We start from the raw sequence: 27121 nt of genomic DNA on the forward strand, positions 1-27121 counted from the left end.
CACTGGTGGCTTGCATGCTTTCCCTGCTCCCACAACTGCACTACTGCAGAGCTTGCAGGTGGGAGTTCCAGGGCACAGTGCAATGAGACAAGACATTCAGCTTGCACTTGCTGGTTTAAATTTGTTACAATTGATTTCACCTTAACATCAGTCTTGCTAGTTTATGTTTCTGTCAGTTTTAGGCTGAAAAGGCCTATAATGTGGGACAGGAGTAAGGTAGTACTCCTCCTTCTGTAAAGCAGTATTCTGGATGAGTTTCTATATGAGACCATTTAATGGGAACTGTGTACTTGAGCAATTCATGTAGTCTAAATAAGGGAATACTTGAACTTAAGTAAACCTTTGAGAAGCTGTTTTCAGTAGATGGCATATTTCTGAATGACAGAAGCAATAACTTACCTGAATACCACATCCATTGTTCACTGACTAAATTTTATCCCTATCCAAAAGTTTCTGTCCTTCAGATGAATTACTGAAAAAAAAGGAGGAAATGATAGTACATATGCAATCCTAATAACAATTTTGGTTCTGGTTTTGGCTTAGTGGAAACTGTAAAGGGACACAATCACAAATTGTTTCAAAAACCAGTTGACAAAAATAGCACACGAATACCAGCAGGAGGTTAGACTGCATTCTGTTTGCAGACAACACATTAACATGTTACGTATTTTCTCTGAAGGAAGTAGAAATTCGAAACAAAGACCTGGAAGCCCAGCTGTCTGATCTAGAGCAACGCCTGGAGAAAAGTCAGAATGAGCAAGAAGCTTTTCGCAATAACTTGAAGACACTTTTAGAAATTCTTGATGGAAAAATATTTGAACTAACAGAGTTACGAGATAACTTGGCCAAGCTAATGGAATGCAGCTAAAGAAAATGGGATTTCAGTGCCAATCAGCTTAAAGATGCACTGTCTCTCTTCATAGGACTGTGTTGGGCTCTGCATTGAAGTTGCACAAAATTAGAAAATGCTCCTCTGAGACAGCTTGTTTTAAATTTGAGTCATATTTCGATGTAAAATTTAGAACTCAGTTTGCAGCTAGTTGAAGAAAAAAACAACAAACAAATAAACTTGAATTACAAATTACCTCCTTGTACAATATTGGCCATAGATAACTTGAAAGATATTAACAGTAACTGAATGCAATCCTTTTCTAATTATCAGTGATTGAAGAATTAACAGTGTCCCAGGTCACATCCATTTTTTTGTGATAGATACAATATAGGTTATCTTCTGTTTTATTTATTTAAGATATTTAGTTGCTGTGTTTTGTGCAAGAACTTAGTGATGACAGCCCTGTATTTTGTTGTTCTTAATAATTTCTCAGGATACTTTCCACTGTGGAGCAGCAGTGCCGTTACCAATTTATTCTTGCCAGGAGTGAGAGAGTTGCATCTTTAATTGAAACAAAGTTACTATAACTGCTTGTATAAAGTTCTTCCTTTTAGGGTTTTTTGGTTAGTTGGTTGGTATGGGGGTTTTTTTTATATATATATATGTATACTGGAAGATACCGTATTTCTTTATGGAGCTTACTCTGGTGTTCTACAATATTGTCCAATGTAAGGTTTACTTTTTCATGTGAATTCCATGTAATTTCAGTGAGATACTATCTTCCACTTAGCTATATTTTGAAGCCAACCAATGATGGTAGGTGAGTCCTGCAAAAAAAAAAAAAAAAAGCAAAAAATCCCTGAGAATTTTAGATGTAAAATTTGACATGCACAGATAACAAGAAATAGTCAGTTGTTTGTTTTCTGGCTGTGATACATATATTGACTATCTATGTTCAATTAACTGTTAACCTCTTCTGCAGGAGACTTTTTCAGAATGTCACATGAATTTCAGGTTTTATGAATAATGGCTTACGGGGAGCATTGTTTATTACAAATTGCATAAAGGGCATAGAGCTATTGCAAGGGATTACTCATACACTGAACTTGTCCAGCCAAGAAAACTGTTTCTAGAAGTTTTGTTGTCATAACAAAATGAAATGGAGACATGTTTACTCTTTTACGGGTCTTCATATCACATCTTTATTGAAACTACACCAGGCAATATTCTGAACTGTTAACTAAATGTTTAAAAACAGGAAATCAAATTCAATTATCCTCAGTGAGCAGGTTTTAAAGTTGTTTTGATGTAATTTTAACAGACTTTTGACAAACGTGCATTTCTTTATATAATAGATTTATTTAAAAAAAAAAACTTTGAAAGGTAAGCCGTGTTGTGTATCAAAGTACATTCTTGTCATAAACTGCTTGTAATATTGATGAGGGCTTTTAAAAAATGTTTGAATGAGCATCAGACTTCAAAGTTGAAAGATACACTGACCTTTGTTTGCTCCCCAAATTAATTTGAATGTTAAACATGAAATCCAGCCATTTATTAAATTTGCACAACACAATTATCTCCACCTAGACACTGCTATTCAAAACTAGAAAAGATAAGTTCGGTTTTATGTGTGTACTGTGTGCATATACCATGTAATACACACAGGTTCTCATTTATATCAGAAATACATGCTTTATTTCTAAAATACTGGGTTTTTTTCTTTGCCAGTAATTCAGGTGTCCTCTGACTAGTCAGGAAAATGGTTTAGGTCAAATGCTAAACCATCATGTATTATATACTATATGTAATGTACACAATGTTTAAGTTTTCTCCATATTTTTAGGGTATTTTCTCAGCTATTGTATTTATTAAAGGATTAGGGGGAGCTTGGTTCAGTGTGCTACTGGTTGAAAACTTTGCGGTGAGCTACATCTTTTTCATTCGGTGGATTTTAGATGGTGGTGTGTATATCTTCATCAGGTCCAGATGAACAGACACAACCAGTTTTTAATTTACCTGAGGATGTTTGGGCCTGATTCTCTTGTCACTTGCGCTGCTGTAAACCAGATGTGCCCTTGATGTGATGTCAGCAACATTCAGTTGGCATAACATCTGTGGAAGTGCAAGGACATTATCTGTCCTGTTAATGCTCAGTGGACATAATAAGGATGAAGAAAGAATAAAACCACAGAAAGTTGATGATGGAATAAATGAAATATTATTTTTAATGATACTACTCTTGACATTTTTAAATATATGATGTCATTTATACGTGGGAAAATAGTGGACAGAAATATTTCCACTGAAATTTTGTGAATATGTGTGGTACATAAGTATTTCTATGTATACGTACACACATATGTATATACAGAACATGGAAAAATTTAGATGTGCACATTTTTAATATTTTCCTATTGAAATTAAATTTAAAATTGGAAATTGATATTTGAGATTTCTTTTCTCAGTAGATATGCTTACTTTCCTTTTTTAAAATAATACAATTACTAAGGGCTGCACCTCTGAATTCCCAAATAGCTGTCAAACATAAATATGGGATAAGGTGGACATACATGCACATATAAACAAAATCCTATTGCTAAGAGTATTTTTAATGTTTATTTACAGCAGGTGAGTGTTTAGAAATTGTGACCTAAAGTTCATACTTAGGTGGTCATACCTACAGTAGCCTCTCCACTTCTGTTTTAAGATAAAAGTTTGCCTGTTTGAAACTTTTCCCAGACACAGGTATTATGCATTGTATCTATCTTTCTTTGATGAAACTGTGGGAATAGGCATAGCAGAAAACAGTGTTGAGTACTATAGCCTGAAAACATGACTGTGAACTTGCACAGGAGGCGAGACCAGTCGCATCACTTATAACTTGTTATATGGCAACTACAGTCTTGTAAAAAAAAAAAAAAGTTACCAAAAAAACTATCAGAAATACCCAAGAAGAAAAAGAAATAATAAAAAAAAATACACTTATTATTTTCAAATACACTTGCTGTTCTCTGGAGTATGCACTTTTATTTTTTTTTTCTTAAATCTTTTTCAATTATGTGCAAGTGATAGCAGCAGCTACCTTAATCTTTCAGGTGCCACTGGATTTTGCATTAGCATGTTATGTTGTGAAATCCTGACTTTGACATAAAAGATTTTTACAAGTATATCCCCGTCTGGATAGTTAGTTTTTGGAGTGTCTTTTTCATAATCCATATGCCTCAATGACCCAGAAATTGCATTTTTCTATGTGCACAAAGTAAAACATGAATTAATCTGTCTTTTACAGACTGGGAATTCATTTTCCTCATTAATATATACAGGAAAGAGGAGAACAAAATGAACTGATAATGCAGAAATGCTGTTATAAGGTCTTTAAGAAAATATATTTTCAGGTATAATAAATATATAAAGGGCTAAAATAGATGCAACACAAAGAAGTATTGTTTAATGCTATCAGTGGCATTCCCAGGATAATCCCTTTAAAGAAAACCCTGCAAGAATAAACAATGCATCAATTAAAGATGAATATTTTTGAATGTGTCTTTTCAGTTGTTGGTTCAGGAAGGTTTCCAATTTCTACTCATTTTTCTGCCTGTTAGGGACTAACTTCATGTTTATCTTCAATAAGGGGCTAAACCTTAATTTGTTTTATCATCTTTTATGTTTCGTACTGAAGTGGCTACTGAACAGCGCTCTCTGAACACCACATTCATTAAGAGGTTCATTTCAAAGGCAAAATCAAAGCTTTTTTCAGAAATACCACATGGAAAGAGGAATGGAAACTGTTGCAGATCTTAACTCTGCAAAATTGTGGATGTCAATAAAAGCACTTAATTTAGTTGATTACAGAAATCTTGGATCTTGAGGGCAAATATAAATCTGATTAGAAATTAGGTCTGAACGTCAAAAGACAATTAAAAAAACCCCACAACCAACCATTAAGAAACTCCATCCAAATGCATGTAATTCAGTCTCAGTAACTGGACATGCCAGTTAAGTGCACAGCTGTACACTGATTATTTTTTCAGGGCATGGACCTGACTCTGCAAAGCAATGTTCAAATTATCTTGTTTACATTTTCTTAATAATGCTGCGTATGCATATGTGCACTACCTCTGAATAGTGCTAAGCAGAGAACATGTCATGGAATAATAGGTATTTAAAAAAATTATTTTTGCTTAGTAGCATTAGTTCCTTGTTATACTCCACTTACTTCAGACAAGCAGGATAAATTTTCCCCATTATGTTAAAAGTTTGGGAATGATGAACAGAGTTTTGTGTTATATCCTGGAGTCAGTTCAGCTCATCTCCACTGTTCTGGCCATGCAACATAGCCGGAAAGCAGGTGCAACTGTTTATATCAAAAGACCTGCAATACCTCTAGATAGTATAGATTCTCACACCATATGGGGTCTCGTAGCTTGCCTGTCACAACTTCTCAGGGACTTGTAGCTGCCGGTACTGCCTCTGCCCTGTTGGCAGCTCATCGTAGGACCAAAGAAACACAAGAGTAATTTATACTCATTTTCTTCCTCATTGCCTGGTCTTGCACAAGCAAAAGCTCAGCTGCGACAATACATCTGACAGTTTGTGTAATTTTCAAATGCAGGCATGGGAAGGAGTAGTAACCATCAAAGATGTTTTAGATTTTTTTGGGAAAATGTAGAGTTGTCAAAAAGATTGCTTTACATGGACCTTCACAAACAATACATGCATCCAGATGCTAAGGGGAGAGGAAAACCTACACTGATAAGGTATATTTAAGTGTAATCTGCACGTATGGATATCCCCCTTTTGAGTTAAATATGTTCATGCAGATATTTGCAAGCTTAAGTTTTTCAGAGGGAACAAGACCTTTGAAATTCTCCAAGTCTGGATTGTATTTTGTTAAATGACGGCAGGAATTTTCTCTAAACAAAACAAAGGAAATGGGAAGCAAAATTATCTCGTACTTCCCTGCAAGAGAGATATCACAGCCCTTAACTGTGGATGGAAATGTGAAAATTAAATCCACTTTCTCTGTATCTGAATATACAGTTCTTTTTTATAATTCCAGCAGTGTTTCTCAGGAACCAGAAATATAACTTAAAAAGCAGTGAAAGGCACAGCGCTCTCTTTTGACTTTCACTTAGTGAGAGGAGCCAGAATAGTAATGTGTAGTTGAGCAACTCAAGTAGTATCTAGTGTGAGCATCCTGCATCAAAGTCCCTACCGCTCAGCCTCACTGCTGCACCCTGCTAGGTGTGTGGAAGCTAGCCCAAATGTGGCTGCACTTGCTGTCTGTCCCAGAGGCGTCCTCAGAGGGTTTGTTGTCCTTTGTACAGAAGTTGCTGGTTTGTGTTGTAGTCCTTTTGCTCCAGAGCATTCTGCATACAGAGGGGAAATTTTGTTCAACAGATATGAGGGAAGCAGAATAATGTGTTGGTTTGACATAAGCACCTTTTCCCCACCGCTTTGAAAGAAAAAGAAATTATGACAGCATTATTTGGGGTTTTTATTATTATAATTTGAACCTACAAAGTCAAAACTGTTTTACCCTATTTTTCTTGTATTTTTCCTTTTTTTTGTGTCTATGTTCTTTTCTCCTGCGTAACATGGAACAGCTAAGAACATGTTTACAATAAATGTAAGAAAGTGCTAATCTGTTTATGGAACCAGATACACAAAAAGCCAGTGCCCTGCTCACCAGGCAGGCACATCAGCAACCCAAATGAAAAGCACATAAAAGATAACTGTCGGTATGGGGTGCTGCCTGTTGTGTATGAACATTTCTTAGCCTCAGTGAAGGAGTCAGACAGCCAAAGAAGCTGAGAGAGGAGGCAACAAGGAAGCATTGTGAATCAAAGCTGGATAAAACAGTAAGCAATGCAAGTATTTTCAGAAGACAGGAGTCTTTATTGATAATGACTGCATTTCAGAAATAGAAAATTCCTATAACGTGTGTTTAACTCCTCAAGTCAAAATACAGTAACGTGTCAGGATTTGCAGTCTGTTTTCAGAAGAAACTGAGCTGATATTCCTGCTGAAACAAAGGCATCATATACCAGGCAGCAAAAATTCCTGTCAAGCCAGAGAATTTCAGTCATCACTATTCTGGTTTCAGCTGGGAGGGAGTTAATTTTCTTCCCAGTAGCTGCTGTGTTTTGGATTTAGTACATGAAGATAACACTGATGTTTTCAGTTGTTGCTATGAAATCAAAGACTTTTTCCCAGTTTCTCATATTCAGCTAATGAGCAGATGTGCAGGAGCTGGGAGGGAGCATAGCCAGAGAGCTAGCCCAAGCTGGCCAATGGAAATATTCCATACCATGGACATCATGTTCAGTTTATAAAGGGGGATTGGCTGGGGGACAGGACTCTCTCTTTGCCAGAGGTTCGAATCTTCTCTGGTCTGGGAGTTCAAACTTTTCCATGAGTTTGGTCTTTTTCAGGAGTTTTGCAAAATTCGCAAAATCTGCTATTTCCATGTTCTTTGATCGTTGCTTGGGGACTGACTGCAAATTGGTCATCGGGTAGTGAGAAAATTGTATATAGTTTGTTTTGCATATTCATTATTATAATTATTACTACTAGTATTAGTATTTCCTTTGCTGTCTTATTAAACTGTCTTTATCTCAATCCACGAGTTTTACCTTTTGTCCATTTCTCCTCCCCATCCTGCTGGGGGAGGAGGGGAGGGGTGCGCGATCAGCTGTCTGGTGCCTAGTTGCTGGCTGTCAGGTTAAACCATGACAATCCTAGGATAGGAGACAGGTATTTTTCAAAAGGAATTAAAGCAACATTTGGAAACTTCCCTGAGAGAACCTGTACAAAGATGAGAGCAGAGCTCTGTGCAGCAGCTGCAATGTGCCTGAGTCAGACTGGGAAATCTAGCTACGAGACTTCCAGTCTGGACTGGCAGGATGGGTAGGCAGAAAACTGTGCTGCAGGTTCAAAGATTCATAGAATCATAGAATATCAAGTTGGAAGGGAACTCAAGGATCATCTGGTCCCATTTTTCTTGGTGAAAGCACAGCCTGGAAAAGACAGCCCAGCACCCTGTCCAACTGAATCTTAAAAATGTCCAATATTGGAGAATCCCTCGCTTCCCTGGGGAGCTTATTCCAATGGCTGATTGTTCTCACTGTGAAAAATTTTCCTCTTGTGTCTGTTGGGGTCGATGTAGCTTGAGAATTAGCACGACTAGGAGGCTGCTGGTAAAAGACAGCTAAGAATAGCCATTGAGAAAGTTCTGATAGTGCACATGATGTGGGTTAGCAAAAACAAGATGTGTTCAAGGACGTGCAGGCGGTCTGTTGCCATTGGTGTTAGTGCATAATTACCAATTATAAGGGAATGTGGGGCGTGTGAACAGTGTGTGATTTATGTCTGTAGCCTATCCGAAGTAAGCGTAATCGTGTGTACAGATATGGTAAATGTATATAACCGCATGAGCGGGAGAATAAAGTATCCGACTGTGCATCTTACCAATGCGTGTAAGGATCGTTCCCGTCCCTTCACGGATGTTAAGACCCGGCATGTGTCCAATCGGAATGTCCCCAGGAGTAACTTGTACCCATTAGCCCTCGTCTTTTCCATGTGACTCCTTGTAAAAAGTGAGTCTCCATCTTCATTGTAGCCATCCTTTAAATACTGGAACATGGTGATAAGGTCTCCCCTAAGCCTTCTTTTCTCAAGGCTGAACAAACCCAGTTCTTTCAGCCATTCCTCCTACGACAGGCTTCCCAGTCCTTTGATCATTGTGGCCCTTCTCTGGACCCTGTCCAGCCTGTCCACATCTTTTTTGCATAGTGGGGACCAAAACTGAACACAGTATTCCAGGTGTGGACTGACAAGTGCTGAATAGAGAGGGACAATGACTTCTTTATCTCTTCTGGTGATGCCCTTGTTGATGCAATGTAATATCCTGTTGGCTTTCTTTGCTGCAGCAGCACAGTGTCCAATCATATAGAGCTTGTTGTCCACCAGGACCCCCAGGTCCCTTTCCACAGAGCTGCTCCCCAGCCAGGTAGATCCCAGCCTGTGCTGTACGCCTGGATTATGCTTTCCCAGGTGCAAGACCTTACATTTGTCTTTGTTGAACTTCATAAGGTTCTTGTTAGCCCACTCTTCCAGCCTATCCAGGTCTTCCTGCAGGGTGGCTCTCCCTTCCAAAGTGTCCACTTCCCCACTCAGTTTGGTATCATTGTCAAACTTCATCAGGGTACACTTGATCCCATCATCCAGATCACTTATGAAGATATTAAACAGAATTGGGCCCAATATCAATCCCTGAGGGACCCCAATTGTGACAGGCTGCCAGTTTGAAAAGGAGCCTGTCACCCACCACACAGACCACTTGTCTAGACCCTAACGCATCAGTTTCTCTAGGAGGAGGCTGTGAGAAACTGTACTGAAAGCCTTGGATAAATCCAGGTAGACAGTGTCCACCACTTGTCCTACATCAACCAAGCAGGTTGCTTTGTCATAGAAGGTGATCAGGTTTGTCAAGCATGATTTGCCCTTGGTGAATCCATGCTGGCTTTTCCCAATCATGTGCTTCGTTTGACTTGTGGTAGCCCCCAGGAGGATTCGTTCCATAACTTTCCCAGGGACTGAAGTAAGACTGATGGGGCCTATAATTTCCTGGATCCTCCTTTAAGACCTTTTTGTAGATGGGTGTGACATTAGCCTTCTTCCAGTCTTCTGGGATGTTCCCTGATCTCCACAACTTCTCAAAAAGTATGTAGAATGGCCTCACAATGACATCAGCCAGTTCTCTTAACACCCTCAGGTGGATAATGTCAGGGCCCATCAATTTGTAGGGATCAAGCTCCTGTAATAGTTCACATACCAATTCTTCCTTCACTGACAGTGGGTCTGTGTTTGCATCAACATGGATTCTTGTTCCCAAAGCCTGAGGCCCAACAGTGCTGGTAAAGACAGAGGTGAAGAAAGTGTTGAGAACCTCTACCTTTTCAGCGTTGTTGGTGACTAATTCACCTCTCCTGTTTAACAGCAGGTCAATGTTTTCCTTCTGTTTCTGCTTGTTGTTTACATACCTGAAGAGCACTTTCTTGTAGTTTTTGACATCTCTGGCCAATTTCAATTCTAGTTGAGCTTTTGCTTTCCTAACTGCATCTCTGCACACCCTGGCAATGCCCTTGTAGTTCTCAACAGGTGTTTGTCCACTTTTCCATCTCTGGTATACTTCTTTTTTGTTTTTTTTTTTTAACACGTCATTAGAAAGCAAGAACAGAGTGTGTTGGGGTTGATGTAGCTTGAGAGTTAGCACGACTAGGCCGCTTAAGTAAAACAGCATAACTGAACAGGCCGCTGGAAAAGACAGCTAAGAATAGCCATTGAGAAAGTTCTGATAGTGCACATGGTGTGGATTAGCAAAAACAAGATGTGTTCAAGGACGTGGAGGCAGTCTGTTGCTATTGGCATTAGTGCATAGTTACCAATCATAAGGGAATGTGGGGCGTGTGAACAGCGTGTGATTTATGTCTGTAGCCTATCCGAATAAGCGCAATTGCATGTACAGATATGGTAAATGTATATAACTGCACAAGCGGAATAATAAAGGAACCGACTGTGCATCATATCAATGTGTGTGAGAGTCGTTCCTGTCCTTGCATGGATGCTGAAACTCGGCAAGAGTGCAATGGCTTCTTTGTCAAATTGTTTTTGCAGGGCTCTGTCCACTCCAGCAAGTGTGGGGGGGAGGCCATCACTTTATGATGCTTCATATGAAGTCGATTCATAAAACATAAAACATCTGTTGTGTTGTTTATATTGTGCAGTTAATATGCATAGCAGTTTGAGCATGCATTGATGATTTTGTACGCTAAGAGCTCAGTTATATTTCTGCTGAAATTTAATGGGATTAAAATAAAGTCCTGAGGAAGAAAAATTATAGTTAATATAAATACTTTGTATGAATTGCATGATTCTTCATTTTTTTATTATTCCTGTGACTTTCAAACAGTAATATACAGAGGGAGTGCGATGCAAATTTGAGAATTTTAAGATAAAAGAATGACATAAACAGTGAATTATGTGTGAAAGACCATGAATGTGCTCGGCCTTATATAAGCAATGTGGGGTACAGTGAGATGTCTCACAGAAGTCAAGTCTGCTGCCTTCTGTGGTGAGGAGAAAGTGAAAAGATAATACAGGTGACAGTCTGTGGCACAAGAGTCTGCAACAAACATATCCCACAGACAGCACACAAATATACTAGGAACAAAGGGAGAAGGCAGCAGATACAGGGACTGATCTCAAATGTAATTTTTGTTTTGTTTTACCAGAGTTTTGGTTGATTAAATAGGAGAGAGTGAACCCCAGCACTAACACAGACAGGCAGCAGCTGTAACAGCACAGATAAGAATCTCTGCCTGCTTTTATCCACCAGCCCTTCCTGTTGTGGCAAGGTTTTGAGGGAGATGTGCTGTCTTTCACTGAGTTGATGAAAGTCTGGACAGTCAGCATGACAGCAGTGAAGATTTGCATAAAGTTTAGAGGAAGTAACAGAACTGAAAGTCTCAGAGCAAAGGCAGAAAGGGCGGGAAGACATCTCAGTGGAAATGAGTCAGGTCTACAGTTCTGCAGGATGGAAAATTGGACAGAAACTCACAGAACTTTTGTGAACAAAGCGGGTTATGTGACAATGCTGCTATAGCTCCCTGGTAAAACCTTTGGAATAGTTGTCTGCTATAGTGCAGTTTGTATCAGCAAAGAGATGCTTGTAACAGTTAAACAGTCTACACAATACATCTAAAGTTTACAGAGGCTATTTTGTAATCGGATTAATTACATCCCTCCATCCTAAAAGATAAAAACTCCATGACAAAACTCTATAGCATTAGACCAAGATAAGCTATCTGTGTTGTGAGCATAAAGCTCAGGCTCTGGTGGTGGTGGGGACATGCTGGTGGTTTGGTGATTCAGAATTGCTGCAGAAGTCTGGGATTCTTATAAGCTCCCTCCTATGGCAAGAAGAGTAAAACTTGTAAAATGGGCTTCTCTATGATGGGAAGCAGCAGTAAGAACTGCTGAGAAAAGGAACAGTTCATAGGTTTTGGAAAAAGGGATCTGACAAACTCACTTTCCAGTTTTACTTCTCTCCCTTCCCCACATCCTGTCTGTTGAGTAATAACTGGTGTAACAGAAACAAACCCTACATATATCAGTGGTTTCTGTGAAAAAGAGGTGTTATTTTATTTCTATAAGTTTGAGGACTGTGGCCCAATGAATATTTATTTACAATGTATCTTTCTTTTACATCTGACATGTAACTGACGTGAAAAAAAATAAATGATGGTTCTACCCATCTCCCATCTTCTATGTGTTGTACATTTAGGCCTTATTCTGAGTAGCAAACCACTGCCTTCCAAGTGTGCCTACAGATTTATTCACTAATTTGCAAATCTGGTGCACGTATTAAATATACTTCCAATCTGTAGGAATATCCATAAAAGTCATAAAAAAGCAGCTACTTACCTACTCAAGCCAGCCAATGCCAAAGTAGACACCAGTTGATGGTAGCAAATATTCTTAAATAGAAGTTTGTTCTGCATGGCAGAATATGTGGAGGCATGCATGCCAGGATCACACACACTGCTGAGGGCACAGTGAAAGCATTAGGAACAGACCTCAGCTACAAATATAACCCTCTTCTTTCAAAAGAAAAGTCAGCGATGATTAAAGAACTTGCTTATTTCAAAACACATTTCCTACTTGTTCTGTCACAATCCAAAATTAATAGCATATGCCATTATCACCAGACATGAAGAACAATACTAGAAAACCTGAGCCAGACAGGCCTCGGATTTTGGTAAGATACTTTGCAGCGTAGGTTTGTACTGCAAACAACCTGTGTTTCACATAGCTATTAGAAATATCATACCTTTTCCTTGTTTTCTCAGGATTATATTTGCACTGAGAAGTTCTTATTCCATAAATACATAATTTTTTTTTCTCATGTTAAGAGATCAGCTGGGCATAGAACCTGCCTACGCTGACTTACATGCAGTGTAGTTTTTGTACACAGGAGTGAAAGAAAAAAGATACACAGTACAAACATATCTCTGCACACCATGAATATTTCATAAGTTTTATGTCTAGATAAATAACAACACAAAATGGCTATAGGAGAACCAAACCAAAACCAGCTGGCAACTCTAGTCTGGGAAATGATTGGTTATGTATTTTGGGGTATATCCCTCCCCCCCCAAGATAAAACTCTTCAAAACACTCATAAAGGTACTTCTAAAATAGATGAGTTCTTCATACACAATCTAGTTTGTTTTTGAAATATTACATTGTACATATACCAAAAAAGCAAATAGTGGAGAAGTCATGTTTTTCATTTGAGCTTTTCCATTATCATTACTTGTCTTTTTAAGAGATTGCAGGTGGAGGCTGCTTCTTTCCATGTAATGGTATTGCCACTAGCTAGCTCTAAAAGGTTAGGAGAGTGTAATAAGGGAGCTAAGCTCTTGATATTTCTGGGTTTAAATTTCTACTCTACGAAGAGTGTTTTTGTCTTTTGATTAAGAGGTGGAAAGTGGGTTTGATTTGTATTTAAACTCACCTATCCTGCATTATTTGAGAGCAAGATTCTTCTATAATACCTAAATCATTTGTGACTTGGTTTACAAAGATATTGCCTAAATATAGTTGTTCCCTGCTGCAACGTAGTTTAGACACAACCATCTGCCATTAAGCAATGACAGGCAGCTTGAGGAGTTAAAAGAATAACAATGGAAAACTAAATGAACAGTATATGATTTTTTTTTTGTGTGAACCAAACTGTACTAAAAATATTGTTTTTAACATTGGTATATATTTAAAGTTAAAATGAGACATTGGTCAAATAAATATCCTTTAATAATAATAATAAAAAAGAATAATTTTAAAGCACCAAAACTGTATGATGCTACTTCACATGTACAAGAAGGTGAGTTCTGTACTTTGTGCACAGGTTTAAACTTCTGAATCATGATATTAAAAAACATGAAATACACAGCAATAAACTTGCATCTCAGAAAAGCTGCACTAAAGAAAAAAGAGCAAAAGGCAGACAGTTAAAACTGTTTTTTAGATTTTAGGTATTGCTAGAAATTTTTACTCAGTATTTTTACTTTTTTAAACATACTTGTTGCTTAATACTTTATAACATTGAGCATTTTTAGGTATAGTAAATTTGCAGACTTGTTTACAATTAAATATGCATTTAATATGTTCTTTTGAATACATTGGAGTTAAAGGTCTTTCTTAAAGCCAAGCACAATGCGCTAGTGTTTAAGTCTACCAACGATATTGTACAAAGCTAGTGAATAGGAAATTGGTTTTCTTTTGATTATTTCTCATTTATTCAACAGGCTTAAAAAAGAAGTTAGTTTCATTAACCTTTACTGGCTTCATTCATGCAAGACAATCTGCAGCCATATGTATTTCTTGAGCTTTCATCTTATCATGCTGTATTTGTATATATGTAAGATGAAATCCAAAACATACAGCAACCACAGTAATGCAGCTGGGAGATGTTAAGTGAGTGTCCCTAATCCCCAACACATATTTCCCAGTTCAGAAATCAAAAAAAATGTTCCTAAAAGAATCTGAGAAATCAAGCCAGTCTATGGCAAACTAATTACTGAATAGCTGCCAGTTTCTGGAAAAAAATCTCTGCAGAGTTTGGACTATACTCACCAAAACGGCCATCATCCTTCTTACTCTTTCCAAATGGACACACTACTGATTAATAGCCTTAGATATCAGCTTCAAATAATACTCTACGTCAATATTAGAAACTCAGCAGAGCAAAATTCAGTGCTTGGTCATTTTCCATATTAGAGGTACATCAGAGCATTCACATTTGAAAATTGAGAGACAACCTTTTCTGTTAAATTCTGAAGCTCTGGGCCACAGAATATAGAAGACCTGAATCACAATAAAAATACATAAATGTCAGGTTGCAGATTCACCACAGTCAGAGCTGGGAGTTTTGGATTAATAATCAAATTGAACGGGAAGTGCAAAGAAACATATATACAACAACCCTTCCCCAAAATATACTGACATGACCACCCACCCTCAACCCTCCTAAAAATTCTAATTAGGCAGCAATTAAATATAAAATTATTTTGTAGGAAAAATTTAAATTACAGTATGTTAATCAGTTAAAACCAGACATTGCTGTACTCTTTACAGCACTGATAGCAGTATGTCAACGTGCTTACTACACCAAAGAGCAATTTGCAGTCAAGTTTACGATGACCTACTGTCTGTCAGTTCTGGTAGCATTGAATTTATGCAACACGCTCTCCCAGTAAGGTGCTTCTGTTTATTCCTTTTCTTTGCAAACAGCTTCGCTTGTTAACTTGTTACATTAACTCTGTAGTGCTAAACATATCATATTGTCCATGCTTATGGAATCATTACCAGAAATATATACAGGTAAGTTAATTACATAAGCATTACAATGAAAATAAAATCTGATTACACATATGAGCAAACTTGATTTACAAATTGTACTCTTGAAATTCAGTGCAACAAACAGAATAAACGTAACATTAACCAATATTTTCTGCTTTCTCTTCTCAATAAGTTTCATCTTCAATAATGCACCTGTCATTACTTTAATATTAGACATTACAGAATATAGTGCTTATACTCAAAATGATTCTTCACAAATAATGTAGTGAAGTATGTTGGATTCTGTCCCTGATGCAGCAACAAAAGAACACAACACTAATTTATTTTGGAGGTGACTGGTGTAGGATGCACTGTCAGATTAAAAAAAAATAAAAACCTTAAAAGTGATGTTTAAGAAAAATAAAAAAAAGCTTTCATCTACCCTAGACTTAACTAACACATGAAAACATAGTAAGAAAGTGAATAAAATAAGACTAGACTATTGGTCATTTTTAAAGGATTTGGAACCTCTGTGAATGAAAGAATGAAATTTAAGTTGATGCAAATTCCATTCCATTGCTGTTTACCTTACATTTTTGTTATTTTAGTAGAAATTCAGTATTTTGTTTCTTGATCCCACTTGGAAATATTTTTCAGTCCTCAGATAATCATCAGCAAACATTATGCATTCCAACTCTTTTACCTCACTGGATTAGTTACACTATACTAAAACAGCTTTAATTTGAAGAAAGAAAGCACGTTTCTAAAGACGGAAAAAAAGCCTGAAAAAACTGATGAACTGCTTAAGATAAGTGACTAGAAACAGAACAACACAGCCACCGCAATGAATTCCAGCCACAAATGAAAAATACCAATAAGAAGTAGAAAGGTCTTTTTCATGGAGGGTATTTCCTTGCATATGTTTAAGTGTTTTTTTTCTGTAGTGATGCTTGCTAAGATTTCTAAAGGGCCAACACAATTGTTAGAGGGTTTCTCAGCTATAGATCTCAATGCAGGATTGTCATAATTTCCCTAAGTTTCTTGTGAATATACTTAAACTTTCCCCATTTGGTGCTCCAGCCATCCCACTCCAAAATTTCACATTACAGAGGATGGGAAGTTTTCTGCATTAGCCTGTACATTACATATGCACAATTTTCATAGAAAAGTGGAGAATTATGTGAAATTGTGACATCTAGTAACTCATGGAAGATTAAAATATAGGATATATTTTTTTAGTGGTATGTGGAGAAAAAACATTTACTTTTCACATTGAAGATGGCAGTTTTGAACTAATATAAACTGCTATGCTCAGCATAACTTCTTTTTGTGTGCGCATAAAATACATGTTCCTATGAGAACTCCATTTCTATAAACTAAACTATTACAGGAATCTAAGATGTCACCTAAATATAAAACAGATTAAGGACAGTAATTTTTCTCAGTCATGCACATATTTTCAAGGCAAAGTTGACAGTTCATGTGGCAAACATCTGAAAACTCTGTAGTACAGTACAACGTGGAATTATTTAGATAAATCACAACACAGTGGTAAACTTCAGACCCAAACATTGTGCAAGAGGACAATGACACCTATATTTTAAAATTACACTGTTTTTCCTTGGCTTGGAATTTTGCTAGTGTCCCATATGTATACTGTAAGGAATAAAAATGCAGTCTGGAAAAAAGGAAAAAATGGACATAAAAGTTGCTCAATCACTACTATTAATTTAGCACTAAATTTCAGATTAACTGTATAATCTGAATTACCATTCTACATCATAGTTTTGCTTTGTGCTACAGTCAAAAATTTATTTGATTAACTCGGTTTTAAAGTGTGGTGTGACTGGAAGTACAGACAACTGTAGAGCAAAAATACACCACAGCTTACAGTACAGGCAATGTCAAATCACAGAATCACAGGGGTTGGAAGGGACCTCTGTGAATCATCTGGTCCAACCCCCCTGCCAAAGCAAGGTCACCTACAGCAGGTTGCACAGGACCTTGTCCAGGCGGGTTTTGAATATCTCCAGAGAAGGAGAATCCACAACCTCTTTTGGCAGCCTGTTCCAGTGCTCTGTCACCCTCAGAGTAAAATGATTATGATAAACTTTGAAATTGATGTTATTGCTGCATGAACACCCAATTAGACAGCTTATAACTACACTATTTAACTCGGGGTTCAGAGAAGCAGTTTAAGAAAAAAAAACAACAAACATCATTATGTAGTTTTAGATCCTTGGAAAGCCAGTATCAAGTGTTTCATAGAGCTAATCTCAGGACAGAAGAATACAGACCTGACAACTAACACACACAGCAAAATCGATACAACTCTGCAAAAATGTTGCTCACAGTTGCTTTGAAAATGAATATTCACTAACTTTATAAATGCCTGTTGATAGCAAGGGTAAAGTGATATCCTTTTGAGATGTTTGAGAGGTTCAGTTTCAGGACAGCCACAGCAAAACAGCTGAAGGGTCCAACAGCTGAGGTTTCTTTAGGTTACATTGCCTACTGCTAAGGTAAGTTCTCTTGTTCCTATTTATAAAAGTAAATGGCAAGACGTGAAATCTCATGTTATAAAAGTTAACACAGTACGTGATCTTTTACATGACAGCAGCAATGCATAACTCCACTTAAAAAAAACCCCCACATAGTAGTTTGTCTTTCATGAGGAATAGTGAATGGAACATGCTACACAAAGGACAGGGATTGTGTATTTCTCAAACACAGTGTATGTCATGCTAGTAAAAACAAAATGCTAGTGAAAATTCAGTTTTCTTAGAATAGGCTGACTGAATTTACTGTAATATCACACGGAGTTTCTAGATGATACAAGGCTATTTGTATTTCTGTACTGACATAACTCTTAGTACTGTGATATCATAAGAGTAGCTGCCTGCAGCCATTAGTCATGAAGTTTAGGATTACTTCTAAGTATTCACTGCAGGGGAAGTTGTAACACTCCTTTAAAAAAAAAAAAAAAAGTCAGGATCAAAATGGAAATTTTTTTTCAGCCAATAGGCTTATGGGCATGAAATACAAATATTTTTGCAGCCATTAAAGTCAATAATAAAAAACAGCAAGAGAAGCATGATTTTCACAACTGAAGTATCAGCATGTGTGTTTTGATCTTTTTTAAAGAAGGCTGTTTACAGTAACCAAAAGCCATTTTAAACCAAAAGAGAAAAATAATTTTAGGTATGAAATTACAAAATATTGCTTCTTATAACAAATGATAAAGTATGATGAACTTGGTTCAGCATAGCTAAATATTATTTTAAAAAAGCATGAAAATGTCTACTTTAAAAAGTTATAAGACTATAAATAACCTTCTAAAAAGGTGCTGCAGTATGTCTTGATAAATGTACCATGCTGGAAACAAACACATTCTTGAACATGTACTGAATTCAACTCTTATTTCTCATTACGCTATAGTTACTTGTTATTTTTCATACTGACAGACACTTCTTCAAACAAAGAAGAAAAAAATATTAGCTGTCCATTACTGAATTTCAGCTACTGTAGTGCAACTAGGAATTCTGCTCATTTTGGAACATCACACTGCTACATAGCAAGCTTCTATGCAAGGAGCTATTTAATTGTTTTTTCAAGCAGATGATATATTCAGTGTAGTGAAAGGAAGGTTTTGTAGCTGGTTTGATGTATCAGCCAAATCCCAAAGTTACTCTAACAGCAAGTATTCTCACAACTCAAAATGCCCTCCTCACTTAACTGGCCACACATTACTAACACAAATATAAAAAGTGCTTAAGAATCGGGCATTCTTGATTTTATAAAATGCACATCTGAACAGCTTAGCTTTCTGCCCAAAACAGAATTTTTTGAACAAATTAAAGAAAGAAGTGTCCGGAAAATTAACATTTCGGGCCATTTTTTCCACATACTAAATCATTTGCCAAAGTAAGCCTATTTCTTTGCCAAAGAAAGCCTCACGTGCAATTGATGGTCAAAACTGCTGGCTCTGAATTTTCAGAAATGAAGAGGAAAAGTAATTTTCAATTGGGGTTTCTTTTCTCACTTCAGTGTCTGTGAATCACCTGTTTGGGGAGGAGGGAAGGAACATCTGATAAGATGAATGGCTGTACCAATACTCTCTGATCAACATATTCAGCAATTCCAACATGCAATACTGAGTAGTGTCTTTAAAAGCCTTGATTCTCTTTGCTCCCAGAGTAATGGCGCTTTAACTGTGGAGCCAGGACACACAGATTATCACCAAGTCTTTTTTTGCCTTTTGGTATTATTGGCAATGAACACAGATTAGATCTTGAAGAGTCACGAAATACTGGATTAGAAAATAATGGAGAGTAAAAGCTCACTTCTTCACCCAGTTACATTGTCCATCACTCCCAGGAATCCAGGCTTCGCATTACTTACAGTACTCTAAATGCACTATAGTGATTTATGTGTACCATTATGTACATACACAGAAATAGGCTTGGGATACTTTTGATAACCAATAATTTTCTGTTTTTTTTCATACAGAAGCTACTGCATCTTTACACAGCTTGTTCAGCTGTACTTCAGATATGCAGAATGCCTCAACATGTTTGTACATGGGTTAGAGTGTCCGTAAGGAAGGAACTGCTCTTATAAAAAAAGTCATAACTTTATGTACAAGTTAACTCATAAAGCAGGTAATACAAGAGACAACTAGATCTCCTTCAGGAATTAGTTACTATTAGTTTGTCTTGAAACTTCAACAATTAAGGAAATCACTTCAATGTGAATTATAATACTACTGCTGCGCATACGTTAAGACACTTTTTGACACTTGATAAACATATATCATTATATCAGATTTAGCCTTCATTCCTAAGGCAAATAGTTGCATTACATTTAGCTCATAAGGATGTATATGTATTAAGCATAGTTTGTAACATATGTGCCAATATAGTTTTGTATAGCTGTTTTCAACCTAAAATTTCTATGCAACTTTTTTTGGATGTGCAGAGCCTAGTTAAAAATCAGTAGACCAATCTTTTTAATAAAGCATGGTATTAAACTGATAACCTTATAATGAAGAATACTATTCTGCAATTTCTAAAACAGACTTTTATTAGGTTTTATTCTTGTGTAATAACTACTGGGTAACCAGTCTATATGTTCAAAAGTAATTAGAAAATAAGTACAGGGTGTGTCCAAGAGAGATTGTGCTGCTTTGTTGCTTAAAAGCTTTTTAAAGTGTTTTGGTAAGCTGCAAACAGTCCCTTCAAATTTACTAAATAAAATAGAGCTTTTTATAAGAGCAGCCCTGTCACTATTCAGCAAAAGTATTCAAACAATAAGAGGCTAAGATATTGCCTAAAAAAACTTTAAATTCCTTTGAAAAGTCAGTGATACTAAATTCATATGTGCACGTTTTACCACACTGGACATCAGACAGTTTAGTCACATTCATACTAAGTCTCCTAGAATGCATAACCTGAGGTTTAGCAGCTATTGCTATACAAAATGTGTTGAAGAAATGGGTATTTTTTTAAATGTAGGTTAATTACAGGTTAATTTTCCCAGTCTGTGCAAGGCAAACTCTCTTCTTCATCCTCTGATTCAGGTGATGCTTCCTTAATTCGTCGCAATGCTTCATGGATGCTCCTAGTCAGAGGGTCAGTATCAGGCAGAATTGTAAAGGATTCTCTTAAAACATCTTTCTGCACTTTCTTCAGTTTCACCCCTTTCCTGATCTGTGCCAAGATGTTACTGCTATCATCTTCGTCAGGAAAAGGAGGGAGACTTCTCTGCTCAACTTTTCTTAAGTGAAAGCTGCCACGCTTCAAGGAAGCCAGCACTTCATCCATTGGGGAACTCACTGCAGGAAAATCAAAAGACCTTCAGTATTATTTTTACTAAATTTATTCAGTCATCTTTTGTATTTCCTACAGACCAAAAAGTAGCCACATGCAATTAATGTGATAGTCCCACACCATAAGCATAAAGGAGACTGTAGTATTTTCAATTTTATCATTCTATAGCTCTATTATTGTTTTAGACTCTAAGTTTATCTTCCCTATTACCAGGTTAAAACTGGATTATACAATTATAATTTCCGAAACCAAGTAACCTCCTATCAGGCAGGTAGCAGAACTTTTTGAACAAGTCTTTCTTGTTTGCACTTAAGAAAATCAAGACAGCTGCAATGAATCCAACATAAAGAAAGTGTGTATTACATTATATTTCTTGACTTTGAAACTCAGGTAACGAGTATGCATCTTAAGTATTGTATTGTGCAGTCACAGAAATGTAAGCACAGAGGAGAGCCTACATTCTCAGCACTTGCATTTTGTGGCTGATTTTACCTCCTGTATGAGTATTACTACATGCCAGTGAGGGAAGCAGCAGTACAGTCAACTGCAACAACATGCATTTTCCTGCTCCTCTGGATTCCTGTATGTATCAGCACCTAGTCACAGCATGCCTATATAAATTCCCTTCCTTTATAATTAATGAAAACAGAGAAGTAGGAGTTAATACTTTATCACAAATCCTTCCTTTATCACCAATTTGAAACTAGTTCTCTGCAGAAATAAAAATCAGGCTTTGGCAAGCTACAAGTAGGTAAGATCTCTGTGTCATAGAATGCAATATAATAAAGCACAACAGTCCAAAATAGCTCCCACATACTAGCACACACAACATGCAGCACATCAATCACCAGATGAATATCCATCTCCAGTTTTTTTGTATGTTTGTATATTTTTGTATATTTTTAAAAGCTGTTTTGCATTTGAGTGGATTTTCTCCATCAAACTAATGGCCCTGACCATTGAAACAGACACAAAGAAAAGAGAGAAATAAAAGAAGAAAACAGGACTGCACATTTGAAGGAGGGAGGAAGGATTGTAAAATACTCATCTGTCAGACACAAATTTCTGAAGCCACTTAGAGACTTGGAACATCTCAAGGAATACAGAGCAGCAGGTAGAGTGCTGCTGCAGATATTAATGACACTCTTAAGAGGGAGGATTTAATTTGATTTTATATTTGTCATTTTATGATGTATAAAATTTCACACACATGTTTTATATAAAATTGAAAAATAAATTGGGTATCAGAAAAAATAAACAATAGGACTACAGAAAAACAAACATGGAGCACAGCAGCATCAAATTTGATAATGAACTTAAGACACTGTAACTGTGACTTGCAAGACTCGTAAGAGCTTAAAAATTCTATAACTATTCAGTTGCTTCAAGGTTTTTCAGTCATTTAAGGACAATTCTAGAAGAAACACTCCTTGTTTCTGCCTGACAGACAAAAGCAGTTCTAATTTTGATTTTATCTGGATGAGGGAAAATGCCAATTGAGGGATGTTTTCTGTAGTTGTAACTGACAGAGCCAGATAAAACTTCTAGTAAAAGGTTATTACAACCATATTACAGTAGTGTGAACCAAGGCCCACCTGAGGTACTTTTTCTCAGTGATTTCCAGTAAAACAGTTTAGCTGAGTGCTTTTGAAAATCCCATCTCTGATTTTCAAAGAAAAGCTTGCTCTAATACAGCATGTTTCATCGAAACATCAAGATTATTTTGTTCAAATGTGGGTGCCATTCTCCCCATTTTATATATGGGAAAAAGGATAAACAGTTAAAAATAAGTAGCACAGAATCACAGTGAAGTTGTAACATCTCCCAACTCAGCCCTGTGCTCTATTCACTAATCTCAGTTTCCAAATAAGTTTTTGATTTTTTAACTATTTATTAACATGCTTTGCTGAATGACTATAGATTTAATTCTCAGTTGTAGTTAAATGTATATATTCTTACTTGGCTCTCAAGGGGACTTGAGAGTTTGTGCATTTTTGTATGAAAACTTGAAGAAACCTTGAAGAAAGCAGTCTCAAGGTTTCCTATGTCCCAAGAGAAGCATTCATTTTACTAGGTCATAAATTATGTAAAATTCTGTTATTAAAAAGCACTGCACCCTCAGGTGAAGCATACAATATTTGCAGTGCCAGCTGCAAACGAGATAGATAGGAAAAAAGAATCTTTTAGGTAACATTTAACTCCATTTTCCAGCTAGTCTAACACGGTATATCATAGGATCAGCTTCACAAGTGTTTTCTAACTGAATGTTTTAGTTTCGGCTGCAGCCGGCAACAAAAGCGCCACGCGGCCACCCCTCCCCGCGCCATGGTGCGGAGGAGAATGGAACGAAAACAGACAGAAAACCGGTGGGTCGGGATAAGGGCAGTTTAACAGAACAGCAAACAGAGGGAAACAGGAACAACAACGATACAAATAAGGAGAAAACACGACAAAAACAGACCCGCTCTCTCGGACCGCATCGCTGCTGCACGGTCCTGAGCCACGAGTGAGTTCCCGCCGTGCCGCCCCCCCCACCGGAACCCAGCGTGATGGCACATGGTATGGAATACCAGGTTCTGTTTGGCCAGGTGGGGTCAGCCCCCACCCCCCAGCTGTGCCCCTTCCTGGAGTCCGGTGAAAATTAACCCTGTCCTGGCCAAACCCAGGACATTATCCACCCCTTATTCCATACCATCTACGTCATGCCCAGGTCCCCCATTGTCCAGTTGATCACCACCACTTCTCCTGTCTCCAGATATCATTCCCTTAGTCTATGGATCATCACTCTAAAGTGTCCGTTGAGTTCATTTAATCCATGACTTCGGGCTCCATCTGTCGTAATGGTCTTCTGTGGCAGGAGAGGTGATGTGTGGTGATGGGCGGTCACTTGCTGCATCCGGAGCTCACGGCTGATGTATCTGGTGCGGCCCGTGCCCACAGTCTGCAGGAGATGTTGGTCTTGATGAAGTTGCTGGGTGCCAGTTGTTGAAAACCAGGTCCAGTCCCATCATCGCTGTGCTCTGCTAGGGTTCATCAAAAAAAGTCCATCCTTCTTTAATCTGGACGATTCTTACTATGCTACTACTGGTATTAAATATAACAGTCATAACAGTGATAACAGATAGTGACAGGGTTATCTAACAATTAACTTTACACAATTTATTTATGGACTATTCTCCCCCAAAATCAAATCCCCATGAGGTACACATCAGACTTCCCCATCCTTCCGCATTACCCACCAGGTACACCCAGGTCCTTGAGCAAAAGCAATCCCGCGGACGGGCTTGCCTTTGCCCGAGGCAGGACTAACCCAAACTGTCTTCCCTAACATGTTCCGCATGTGCACTACAGGGACTTTATCCCCTTCTACGGGGCGCTGAGGTTTTGACTGGGCAGGACCAGCCCAGTTGGTGGACCCTCTGGTGTTAACCAACCAGGTGGCCTTTGCTAAATGAGTATCCCAGTTTTTGAAAGTCCCACCCCCCATTGCCCTCAAAGTGGTTTTTAGCAGCCCATTGTACCGCTCGATCTTTCCAGAGGCTGGTGCATGGTAGGGAATGTGATACACCCACTCGATATCGTGTTCTTTAGCTCAGGTGTCTATGAGGCTGTTGCGAAAATGAGTCCCATTGTCCGACTCAATTCTTTCGGGAGTGCCATGTCTCCACAGGACTTGTTTTTCCAGGCCCAGGATGGTATTCCGGGCGGTGGCATGGGGCACAGGGTAGGTTTCCAGCCATCCGGTGGTGGCCTCCACCATTGTGAGCACATAGCGCTTGCCTTGGCGGGTTTGTGGCAGTGTGATGTAGTCAATCTGCCAAGCCTCCCCATATTTATATTTTAGCCATCGTCCTCCATACCACTGAGGCTTTACCCGCTTGGCTTGCTTGATTGCAGCGCATGTTTCACATTCATGGATAACCTGTGTGATGGTGTCCATGGTCAAGTCCACCCCTCGGTCACGAGCCCATCTGTATGTCGCGTCTCTTCCTTGGTGGCCCGAGGTGTCATGGGCCCACCAAGCTATAAAGAGTTCACCCTTATGTTGCCAGTCCAGATCCACCTGAGCCACTTCAATCTTGGCAGCCTGATCCACCTGGTGGTTGTTTTGATGTTCTTCAGTGGCCCGACTCTTAGGGACGTGGGCGTCCACGTGACGGACTTTTACAACCAACTGCTCCAGACGGGCAGCAATATCTTGCCACAATGGGGCAGCCCAGATGGGTTTGCCTCTGCGCTGCCAGTTGTTCTTCTTCCATTGCTGCAGCCACCCCCACAAGGCATTGGCCACCATCCAAGAGTTGGTGTCAAGATAGAGCACTGGCCACTTCTCTCGACTGGCAATGTCTAAAGCCAGCTGGATGGCTTTCACCTCTGCAAACTGGCTGGACTCACCTTCTCCCTCGGCAGTTTCTGTGACTTGTCGTGTAGTGCTCCATACAGCAGCCTTCCACCTCCGCTGCTTCCCCACAATGCGACAGGACCCATCCGTGAACAGGGCATACTGTTTCTTATCTTCTGGCAGCTGGTTATACAGTGGGGCCTCTTCAGCACGTGTCACCTCCTCCTCTGGCGATGCTCCAAAATCTTTGCCTTCTGGCCAGTGCATGATTACCTCCAGAATTCCTGGGAGACTGGGCTTTCCCATTCGGGCATGATGGGTGATCAGCGCGACCCACTTACTCCACGTAGCATCGGTGGCATGATGCGTAGAGGGGACCCTCTCTTTGAACATCCAGCCCAGGACCGGCAATCGTGGTGCTAGGAGGAGCTGTGCTTCAGTGCCGACCACTTCTGAAGCAGCTCGAACGCCTTCATATGCTGCCAGAATCTCCTTTTCAGTGGGAGTATAGCAGGCCTCGGATCCTTTGTATCCCCGGCTCCAAAACCCCAGGGGTCGACCTGGAGTCTCCCCTGGTGCTTTCTGCCAGAGACTCCAGGTTGGGCCATTCTCCCCGGCTGCGGTGTAGAGCACGTTTTTAACATCTTGCCCTGACCGGACTGGACCAAGGGCTACGGCATGAACTATCTCCCGTTTAATTTGTTCAAATGCCTGTCGTTGCTCAGGGCCCCATTCAAAATCATTCTTCTTCCGGGTCACGTGGTACAGAGGACTTACAATCTGGCTGTAATTTGGGATATGCATCCTCCAAAAACCCACAACACCCAGGAAGGCCTGTGCTTCCTTTTTGCTGGTTGGTGGAGACATAGCTGCTGTTTTGTTGATGACATCCATTGGGATTTGACGGCGCCCATCCTGCCATTTTAATCCCAAAAACTGGATCTCTTGCACAGGTCCCTTGACTTTACTTCGCTTCATGGCGAAACCGGCTTTCAGAAGGATCTGAACTATTTTCTCCCCTTTCTCAAAAACTTCCTCCGCTGTGTCACCCCATACAATGGTGTCATCAATGTATTGCAGATGTTCTGGAGCTTCACCCTTTTCCAGTGCAGTCTGGATTAGTCCATGGCAAATGGTGGGACCGTGTTTCCACCCCTGGGGCAGTCGATTCCAGGCGTACTGGATGCCCCTCCAGGTGAAAGCAAACTGTGGCCTGCACTCTGCTGCCAAAGGGATGGAGAAGAATGCATTAGCGATGTCAATTGCCGCATACCACTTGGCTGCCTTTGACTCCAGCTGATACTGAAGTTCTAGCATGTCTGGCACGGCAGCACTCAGCGGTGGTGTGACTTCATTCAGGCCACGGTAGTCTATTGTCAGTCTCCACTCTCCAGTAGATTTTCTCACTGGCCATATGGGACTATTAAAGGGTGAGCGAGTTTTGCTGATCACTCCTTGACTCTCCAGCTGGCGGATCAGCTGGTGAATGGGGATAAGGGAGTCTCGGTTGGTACGATACTGTCGCTGGTGCACCACTGTGGTTGCGATGGGTACCTGTTTTTCAACCTTCAGCAACCCCACAACGGAAGGATCCTCCGAGAGACCAGGCAAAATGGACAGCTGTTTAATTTCCTCCATCTCCAAAGCAGCTATGCCAAAAGCCCACCGATACACCTTTGGGTCCTTGAAATACCCTCTCCTAAGATAGTCTATACC

General features: G+C 38.9%; 2 protein-coding genes across 5 annotated transcripts in view; one reads left to right on the forward strand and one right to left on the reverse strand.

Annotated features, from left to right (window-relative positions):
* The window catches only part of LOC104331083 (homer scaffold protein 1), a 97431-nt gene extending 85314 nt beyond the window's left edge, over positions 1-12117 (forward strand). For all 4 annotated transcript variants that reach the window (XM_075446391.1, XM_075446392.1, XM_075446393.1 and 1 more), the window contains one exon: positions 680-12117. In XM_075446391.1, coding sequence (XP_075302506.1) covers positions 680-868 — 189 coding nt within the window. In that variant the 3' untranslated portion in view covers positions 869-12117. The remainder of the gene's footprint in view (positions 1-679) is intronic.
* A 1822-nt stretch (positions 12118-13939) lies between these two features.
* LOC142365627 (junction-mediating and -regulatory protein-like) overlaps positions 13940-27121 on the reverse strand; it is a 118367-nt gene continuing 105185 nt past the window's right edge. The window contains exon 10 of the mRNA XM_075446606.1: positions 13940-21068. Coding sequence (XP_075302721.1) covers positions 20761-21068 — 308 coding nt within the window. The 3' untranslated portion in view covers positions 13940-20760. The remainder of the gene's footprint in view (positions 21069-27121) is intronic.

Source organism: Opisthocomus hoazin, chromosome W (assembly GCF_030867145.1).
Source record: "Opisthocomus hoazin isolate bOpiHoa1 chromosome W, bOpiHoa1.hap1, whole genome shotgun sequence".
In the NCBI taxonomy this organism is placed as follows: domain Eukaryota; kingdom Metazoa; phylum Chordata; class Aves; order Opisthocomiformes; family Opisthocomidae; genus Opisthocomus; species Opisthocomus hoazin.